At 41.7% G+C, this 10,131-nt stretch overlaps 1 protein-coding gene across 1 annotated transcript; it reads left to right on the plus strand.

Annotated features, from left to right (window-relative positions):
• The first annotated feature begins 2,606 nt into the window (after window positions 1-2,606).
• On the plus strand, window positions 2,607-9,138 carry LOC122866875 (dermatan-sulfate epimerase-like protein). The gene has a single exon (XM_044177076.1). The coding sequence runs from the start codon at window positions 3,644-3,646 to the stop codon at window positions 7,298-7,300; it is 3,657 nt and encodes a 1,218-aa protein (XP_044033011.1). The 5' UTR covers window positions 2,607-3,643; the 3' UTR covers window positions 7,301-9,138.
• Window positions 9,139-10,131: the final 993 nt, after the last annotated feature.

The raw sequence follows: 10,131 nt of genomic DNA on the forward strand, positions 1-10,131 counted from the left end.
AAAAGTTCTTTGAGAATTTTGGAGAAAACAGTCCTCACCAGTGAGGGTTGAATTTGCTGTGAACCTAATCCATGCATACATACCACTGACTAACATGAAATGTACATCAGATGGATGCCCTGATTACTGGCAATATGTAACAAGCTAACTGAGCTAACCTGAAGTAGCTGACGTCAAACACATTAAAAGATGGAGGAGAGACAGTGAATAGGGATATGTTTTCCTAAGTTCACAGAGCTCTTCTTCGGTGAGGCAATAATTTTATGGTCACTAAGCTGCTGCTACCAAAGAAGAAATACCAGCCTTTATCACTGAGTGAGGTGCGGCCAGAAGCACAATGTGGTTAAAACTCGTAGCCCACAGAAATGCAACGATAGTGGGTCAGATTTCCGAACAAATATGCAAATTTAATGCACTCAAAAAGGAAGATGCATGTCAAATGCAGAGGAGAAGAGCTAGGGACTTTATGCAGCATGTGGCTACAGCATTAGACACTGGATAATAAGCCAGTAGTTCAGGTTAATTTTCTGTCTCCAACATACACTATTGTATTATGTATAACTGTATAAAAACACTTAAATAAGGCCATTATTTAACCATGCTGCTTTAGTTTGGGACGTGGCCTATAGACACTAGAACTAAAAGACATTGCATCGAGTATCTCTCCTTTAGGTTTCTGAAAGGACACTCTCAAGCATGGATTTAGGTTTACATCTTGCTGCCATCTTACTGCTGGAATATCCAAATTTGACAAAGAGAGAAGGAGCCTGGCTGGAGCTGAAGTGGGACAAGCAATAACCATCATGGCTGATACAGTGGAACTCATGTCAATCAAGCAAACATGCCTTAAAATATAATTATCTTTAAACCATAACCTTATTACAGTGTGTACAATACAGAACAATGATTCTGAAATTGCTACAAAGATACATATTAGAAGAAGACAAGTAAGATTACATCCTGAAAACATAATTTCTACATTAGCATTTTTAAATTTTGAATTTGTATTCAGACTTTATGAATAGTGTCTTAATGCAATTCTGCATTGGCTTTAGCTTGTAGCCATGGTTTTAACCATGTGGTGTAGCTATAAAGACGTTGTAGTCTTTTTGAATTTCAAGTGAATTTATGGCAAACTACAGAGACACTGAACCATATTGCTGCTCTCCATAGTTCTTCGGTTTTATTCTGAAAAACTGGAAAATATGTGTTATGAAAATGAACTTGCTGCGACCAATTGTCAGTTTTCAAGCCTCTTCTTGATTCCTGAAGTATAATCTTTATGTTTATGAAGTGATTTGACTGATGTGAGTTCAAGATTATCATCATCGTTTAAATCGAGGCAGCTTTTTTGCAGCGCATCTCCTCTCCATATGGAAGAGTTTTGTCCTAAAAGAGATGACTGTGCATCTTTCCTGCAGCGATCCTGATACGTCTAACTGTGCGCCTGTAGCGTGTGCTTTTGAACTGTGGGGAGAAAAAAAAGCATCATGCAACAGTGGTCCCTGTGGGATAGCATGCTGCAGAAGACACATGTGAACTGGGTATAGAAAAAGCAATCCATCGTTAACTGAAGATGCTGCACAGAAACCTAATTTACACAGAAGGAGGTGATCAATGAGTGCACTGTGTCACGTGTTAGGACAGGCAAATGTCACGCATTTCTCGAAGGAGAGATGCTTTTGAGGTTATTGGATGCCTTTTCTGTTGCCTCAGGAAATGTGTTACAAAGACATACAACTGAGACTGCAGATAAAAAAGTGTAAAGAGACATTTGTGGCAAAAAAAAGGTTAATTTCAAATTAAATATCTTAATGAGATCTATCCTGTAATGCTTATTACTTTTGCAATATGAATTCATATTGTATCACTACAAATGATGGTATAAAGATATAATGATATAAATGTCAAATAGTGAACAAAAATTTACATAAATAAATACATAAACAAAGTTACTCTTAAAGTAAATTAATAATAGGACCCCCATAAAACAGCAAATAATCATTTGTACCCTTCGGTTTTTGTATATTAAACAGATGAGATAACTTGTTAATTTATAGGCTTTACAGTGGTAGGCTAATTTTGTTACTTAGATGGAGCCAAGCTAGCTGCTCCCCCCAACTTCCAGGCTTTATGCTAAGCTAAGCTAACCAGCTGCTGGCTGTAGCTTCATATTTAACAGACAGATATGAGCGTGGTATCAATCTAATTATCTAACTCTTGACAAGACAGGAAATACATGTATTTCCCAAAATGTCTAACTATTTTTTTCATATCAGTTGTGTCTGCCAAAAATAACTTAAATGCCTGTTAAGCGTTAGACAATGCATTTAGGACCTACATTGTCCCTCTCCATATTAGTGTTTTTAGTAGATCCAAAAAAAAAAAAGTGTGTTTTATCCCCACTTGTTTGATTTTGCTTCTGTAGCCTCAGAAATAATATTGGTAGGAACTTAATGTAACCCGTCAACCACCCTGTTAGGGATATTGAGGGAGAGAGAAATGAATATTCAGTTTTCCCACTCTCTTCAAGAGAGATGAGGCTGTGCTTCTGAAGTCACGGCTCCCTCTACAGTTTGTACAGTGGAAATTTTCCATCCAGTGCAGGAAAACAATCAAACTGACTGTGTTGAACAGTCGGGAGGACACAACGGAGACGCGTCCGGAGATTACACACATACACAGCTTTACTTGTGAGATGTGTGTCTCAATCGGCAGCGGATACATTAATAACCCTACAAAGACAGTAGATTTACATCTGGAATATACCTCATTTGGGAGGCTGATTTACGGTTTCCTGCGGACAACCCGAAAAATGTCTCATTCTTGAATACTTGAGTGACGACAACTTTCCTCTTTCCGGACTTCACCATACTATAATCGCCGAAGATAAAGCGTGGAGCCCCCCTCCCCCCCGCCCCAAAACGGATTTAACAATGCAAACAGATCAATTTCATGATCAGGATTTGCAATTTTAAGAACCAGGGAGTTTGGGGGTCTCTGCTGCGGGGACACCAAGCAATGTTATCTGCAGAGATGCGTGGTTTGCTGAGGTTCATGTCCATGGATGTTGCAGCTCGGTCGGGCTGCACACGGTGCCGTTGGCTGGCTGTGATTGGACCGGACACAGACTGGGGCTGACTGATGTTTGTCCGAGAGTGAATGTTTTGGGGAGGAGATCAATATGAGTTACTGGCGCACGCGAGGGGGGAGATACCAGTCTTCACGAGTACAAGTATTACAATAAGGACGGAGGAAAACATGCACGCATAAGGATTTTTCTCTCTCTTGGATTTAAATTAAAAAACAGACCAGAAAGATCTTCTTATCTTTAGACATTTATATACATTTAAAGTGATGCGTTTTGTTGCCTTTGCAAACTGTTACAAGATTGTTACAAGTGGATATGGAAAGTATTTGTCTTTGCACTAAAGTTTTTTTTCTTCCCCTCTTTTTGACAATCTTGCATGGTACTTTGATGTTGTATCATTGGACTTATATAAAATTTTTGGACACCTGCGCATCTAACAAATATATTTCACCTGGACTTTTACTCTGAAATAACTGCTGAAGTTATGGGACATTACAACATAATTTTTGAGGAAGAAAAAAAATCAGTTGCCTAATTTTGAAATCCAGTAAAATGTATTCACAAATGCCTGGCAACATGGCATTTAACTGGGTTGTATATTCTGTTTTTTTACTGCCACTGTTTGCAGTGGGGACAGCTTTCTCTGGAGTCTTCAACACCACAGACAGAGACATTTTTACAGATGATTTGCTGCAGGTCAAGCTCACACAAGACAGAGCGACTGAGCAGTGGAAACTCCAGTCTACTGATTCCCATCCTAACCTATATTTTAACCAAGTGGATGTGTTGCACTTGAGGCAAATGTCCTCCACCACCCACAGTCACATATTTAAAGTCATCCGGGCGGCTGCGCTCACCATGTTGTCTAATGTCCCCTTTTACATGCCCCCTGTGAAACATTTGGAGTTTACAAGCAAGTGGAATGAGATTTATGGGAACAACCTGCCTCCCCTGGCTCTCTACTGCCTGTTGTGCCCAGAGGACTCTGCTGCCCTGCAGTTTCTTATCAAGTTTATGGATAGGATGGCTGAATACCCAGACTGGAAGGTGACCAGTGCCCCTAATGACGAGGTCCCCATGGCGCACTCTCTCACTGGGTTTGCTACTGCTTATGACTTTATTTACTCCTACCTGGATGAACGGCAGAGGGATGTTTACCTCAAGAAAATTCGCTCTGAGACAGAGGAGCTGTATGAGCTCTCAAAGTACAGAGGGTGGGGGAAACAGTATCTCCAAAATCATCAAACCACTAACATATTAGCCATCCTGACTGGTGCAATAGTTGTTGGATCACATGACGACCCAGAGTCAATGACCTGGAAACAAGTGGCAGTGAACTACATGGAGAAAACTATGTTTCTCCTAAACCATGTTGTTGACGGGTCTCTGGATGAGGGGGTAGCGTATGGAAGTTACACAGCCAAGTCCATCACACAGTATGTCTTCTTAGCTCAGCGCCATTTCAACATTGATAACTTGCAGAACAACTGGCTGCGGGGACACTTCTGGTTTTATTATAACACTCTGTTGCCGGGGTTTCAGAGAACAGTTGGCATCGCAGACTCCAACTACAACTGGTTTTATGGGCCGGAGAGCCAGCTTGTTTTCCTCGACACATTCGTCATGAGGAACGGAACGGGTAACTGGCTGGCTCAACAAATTAGAAAGCACCGACCCAAAGATGGTCCCATGGGACAGTCATCAGCCCAGCGCTGGGCTACACTTCACACAGAATACATCTGGTACAACAGCCACCTCACGCCGCAGCCTCCCCACAGCTTTGGCCAAGCTAGGATGCATATTTTCTCAAACTGGGGTGTGGTTACCTATGGAGCAGGGCTACCCAACGGCCAGGGTAATACTTTTGTCTCCTTTAAGTCTGGCAAGCTGGGTGGCCGTGCAGTCTATGACATTGTCCATGACAAGCCTTACTCCTGGGTGGAGGGCTGGAACAGTTTTAACCCAGGTCACGAACACCCTGATCAGAACTCTTTTACGTTTGCTCCTAATGGACAGGTATTTGTGTCTGAAGCACTTTATGGTCCCAAGTATAGCTATCTTAACAATGTTTTGGTGTTTAGTCCGTCTCCTACAAGCCAGTGTAACAGTCCATGGGAGGGTCAGTTGGGGGAGTGTGCCAAGTGGCTGCGCTGGACTGATGAGGGGGTGGGTGATACCAGAGGGGAGGTGATTGTCGCCTCCTCACACAGGGACACCATGTTTGTGAGTGGGGAAGCAGTGTCGGCTTATTCCCCCGCTATGAGACTAAAGAGTGTGTTCAGAGCCTTGGTTCTGCTCAACTCACAGACTTTGCTGGTGCTCGACCACGTGGAGAAGTGGGGTGATTCACCTGTAAAGTCCCTCAGTGCATTTTTCCACAATCTTGACATTGATTTTAAATACGTTCCTTTCAGATTCATGGACAGATATAACGGCGCGATGATGGATGTGTGGGATGCTCATTATAAAATGTTCTGGTTCGACAGCCAGGGTCATAGCCCTGATACCAGGATACAGGAGGCAGAGCAGGCGGCTGAGTTTAAAAAAAGGTGGACTCAGTATGTCAACGTCACTTTTCCAATGACAGGCACAGTCAGCAGAGTAGCTTACGTGTTACACGGGCCATATGTCAGAGTGTCCAGCTGTAGATTTATGGATAACAGCAAAAATGGTGTGAGACTTTCTTTAACCATAAATAACACAGAGAAGATAGTCTCAATTGCTACAAACTATAAAGACATAGGAGCTAGGTTGACTTATTTAGGATTTGGAGGTCACTGTAAAGTTGAGGATGGATATCAAATCACTCGATATGGCCTTGGGACGCAACTCATCCCCAAACAAATCAGCAGTGATAATCAGCTGTTTGACTTTGGGTTCACAGTCAATGTGATAGCAGGGGTTGTTCTCTGTGTGGCCATAGGATTTTTCACCACGCAGAGAAAGTTTTATGTCTGCTTCAGCAGGATGATGCGTTACGCCCTTCTCTCTGTGCTCATTCTGTGGATAGCAGAGCTGCTGTTTGTGTCTAACAGCTGCGATCAGCTTCTCTGTGGGGTAAAATGGAAAGGTGCGGGTGCCAAAAGCGAAGTAAACAAACAAATCAGACTGTATGAGCAGCACCAGCTCCCCTTGCCCACCGTCGTCATAACAACCCTTCCCGGATCAGGATCAGAAATACTCAAGCACCTTTTCTACAACAGCTCAGACTTTGTTTACATAAGGGTTCCCACCGAGCACGTGGACATTCCTGAGACTGAGTTTGAGTTTGACTCTCTGGTCGACGCCTGTGAGTGGTCAAGGTCAGATGCTGTGCGTGGACGGTTTAAGATTATTCAGGGCTGGCTGCATTCGCTGGTCCACAACACCAAGCTGCACTTGCAAAATATTCAGCTGGTAGAGGGCAGCAGGGTCAAACAGCCCCAGAGAGTTGGGCCCACTAGGGACAGAAAGAAAAGATCCAGGAGGAGAGAGCCGGCCTCTGAGCTGAAGGGTAAACTGAGAGCCAGTCTGGACAAAGACGCAGAGTATGTTAGGGAGATGAGGCGCCATGTTGCGGAGTACCCTAATGCCCGGGTGGTCCTCAATATGCGGAGTGGAAGCTGGACGCTCAAACTGCCTTTTATTCAGGAGGTTGTAGGACCTTCCCTGAGGACAATATACTTGGTGAGAGACCCTCGAGCGTGGATTTATCTCATGGTTTATAACAGCAAACCTAGCCTTTACTCCCTTAAAAACATCCCGCAGCACCTTTCCTTGATATTCAAAGAGAATGCTGTCAGGGATGGGTGCCCAACTGTGGCGCCAGAGTTTAAGATAATCCAGAGGCTGCTGTCCCATTCAGAGAAAAACCCCATCCTGATACTAGCTCATCTGTGGCTGGCTCACACCGCAGCAGTGCTGAGGGTCAGCGAGGGCCTCCCTGAGGAGTCCTACCTCCAAGTGAGGTTTGAGGACGTGGTCAACTTCCCGCAGGAGACAGCAGAGGGCATACACACATTCCTGGGGGTGCCTGTCTCACCCGCAGCCCTAAATCAACTTATATTCACCACCTCCACAAACCTGTACAATCTAATGTATGAAGGAGACATTTCACCAGCCAACATTAACATGTGGAGGCAAAAAATGCCTCGACGGGACATCAGACTAATAGAGGACATATGTAGGAGTGTGATGAAGAGGCTGGGTTACACCAGGTTCGCCAGTTAACTTACTGCTGCTGGTCAGCTGATATTGAGCTGTCTTGTTTACTGTAGCTGCCAGTCTCATTGAGTTCTGTCGTGGTTTTTTTATTTGCACTGACCTTCCTACAAGTTGAGGAAAAGCTGGGTAGCATTTCTGCCTGTGTTCAAGTTTTTTTTCTGTTAGTTGTGTTTGGGTGTATGTAAGGTGTTCTACAGACTACAGCAACAGATGTTTGTGAGGGAGGAATATTTTACATTAAAATAGGAGGAAGGGAGCTTATGATGTTCTTTTCCCCCAGCTCAGTTTCTCAGAGATTATTTACTATATGTCTTAGTAAGAGATGAAAAATCAGAGTTTTTCCCATCCCAAATCTGTGATGTCAGAGAGATGTTTGTGCAAAATCTATATCTGTTATTACTGACATTATTTTTTTTTTTTGGGGGTTGGTAATCAAGGTATATTTACTGGTTTGGAACATAAACGTTATGAAGCTCACAAAGAAGTAAGATTTGTATTTATTGACAGTCTTCTAATTTGTAGCTTTGGGAGAGAAATTTCAAGGAATTATTTGGCTGGCATGAATTTAATATCTGAACTTTGAGTGCCGTTTCCCTTTAAAACTAAAAAAGATGCTGCAATGTATAGACTCTTTTATCAAAGCAGAGAAAAAAGATGATAGTAGTGCTTTATTGCTCTAATATAGACATATGAATGATATGGATTGTATTTTCATTACATCAGCAGAGGGACTTTATTTGAAGCTCAAAGATGTCATGACGGTTTGGTGGCTTAGCACTTTCACAGGGACTCCTTTGACTGTATGTGGGATTCAGTGCATTTTTCAAAGCTAAATTTTACTGTATGTAGTCGAGTAGCTTGGAAATATAAAACCTCTGAATATATATGAACCTTTGAAGATATTACATCTAGAAGAAAGAAAGTTAGAAGTATTTATGGGTTCCAAAGACACATATCCCTACGGATCAGGGATGAATATGATTATTATAACTCCCTTTGGCATTTATTGAATTAGATCAGAGGGAAGTGCTTAATAGGGATCAAACTGAAAAAAAAAAAAAAAAACTGTCAGCCTTGACACATTTCTAGTCAAAGCAATTTCCAAAGCATCCCCCTCAGCTACTCATATTAATCTGCAAAAATGCCATAACTGAGTCTCACCCTGTGTTTTATTGCTGTGCTATCTTCACTATAAAGGCCTGGAGGAAATTCAAACAGCACAAGTTTCCATTTCCTGTCGTGGTCAATCAGATGATCTTTTTGGGCCTTTGTCTTGAAAGAGCTCAGTGAGCAGTGGACTGAACAGGGAGATGAATATTAAGTATAGCTAAAGAAAAAAAAGTCAGAGACCATTTCTACTCTGTGATGTTATGCTCTTTGGCCTGGGCAAAAATGTACGCTCCTCAGTAACCTTTGATACTGTCTTGCTTAAACATTTCTGTACTGTAAATGGATCACATGTAACATGCAGATGGTACACTCAATTATAGTACATCTGTACACAAAAAAAAACATACTGTGTCCATTTGGAAATATCTATCTTTCCTCAGCTAGAAACAGTTCTGTTTGTTTTCTTCTCTATGAACACTGAAACCCTTGACTGCCTGGAAAACCCGTTTGATGTTTGTGGTCTTTGAATGTGTAGACTTGGCAGACATGCTTTCACTTTGGTGTTGCAATCCTGTTACCAACTCTGTTTTGTATTTGCTCGTGGGGATATGGTTCCTTGCTTCTGTGGCCTTGAATTACAATCATTTCTTTATAATGGTTTTCTGTGGGCTCTGGAGCACGAGGTGGAGATAATGTAAAGAAAATAATAAATTTAATAAATACATAAGCAACCAGTCTTTGTTCGGATGCAGTGATTTATCTTGCGCTATGATAATAGAATGTACCATGTGATTATATAATGTCAGTTCTCAGTAGCTGTAGATATTGTTTTTATGCTCATGTTAAAGTACTATTATCTATCACGACAAAAGGCAGAACATAAATCTTAATTTGTACATAGTCTCACTATGGTTACTGCTAACCGACTAGCAAAATGTCTACTTATGCAGATGTCTCTGTGCTGCCACAATTAAGCAGCAGCGAAATCTCCATTTTATTAGACATGGATGACAGGAGCCTAATTGCTTATATGGGTGACGTGCATGCCAAGGAGGAGCCAACAATTAAAAACATAAAATTCCTAAGTCATGCTCTGACTAAGATGGGGCCTTAACAGGAGCAGGCTTCGAAAGAGCACATGCCGTGTCTCATGTCTCGGAACGGTCTCAATGAGTCAGTCATTTCATTAGTCATTTGTTCTTGATACTTACTGTAACACTCTAATGCTTGGCATGTGTCCTCTATTTCTAATCCTTCTATGCAGAGGCATGTTATTCACTGAAAAACCTCAGGCAACTGCCTGTAGAAAGGTTTCGACTTGCACTCGCTGGTTAAGTGGCCTGTTTTTTTTTCCATTTTGGATCTAGGAGTCACTGAAAATATTGGTGCATGAATAATCTCACTGTCAATACTCAGCTTGACTTTAATTATTCTGATTTTATAGAATAGTGTGTCAAGGTAGCTTATAACTTCAGTCCCATGGAATCATGGACTATTTGATGGTACCACTTTTAAATACAATAAGTTGCTTTTATATAGCTTGTATTGGTTGTAAGCAATTCCTTTATTAATGGTTAATTAATATTTTACTGATGCTTTATAGATCACTTGTGAAAATCTTTATGGCTGGTATTTATCTTCATCCAGCAGGCAGTGGTGGAAAGTAACCAAGTACATTTACGCAAGTGCAGCTTTAAGGTACTTTAAAGGTACTTACTTTATACTTG

Source organism: Siniperca chuatsi, linkage group LG19, assembly GCF_020085105.1.
Source record: "Siniperca chuatsi isolate FFG_IHB_CAS linkage group LG19, ASM2008510v1, whole genome shotgun sequence".
Taxonomy (NCBI): Eukaryota; Metazoa; Chordata; class Actinopteri; order Centrarchiformes; family Sinipercidae; genus Siniperca; species Siniperca chuatsi.

Coding starts and splice junctions, on each gene's coding strand:
- LOC122866875 (XM_044177076.1), top strand. CDS start 3,644: ATGTATTCACAAATGCCTGGCAACATGGCATTTAACTGGGTTGTATAT.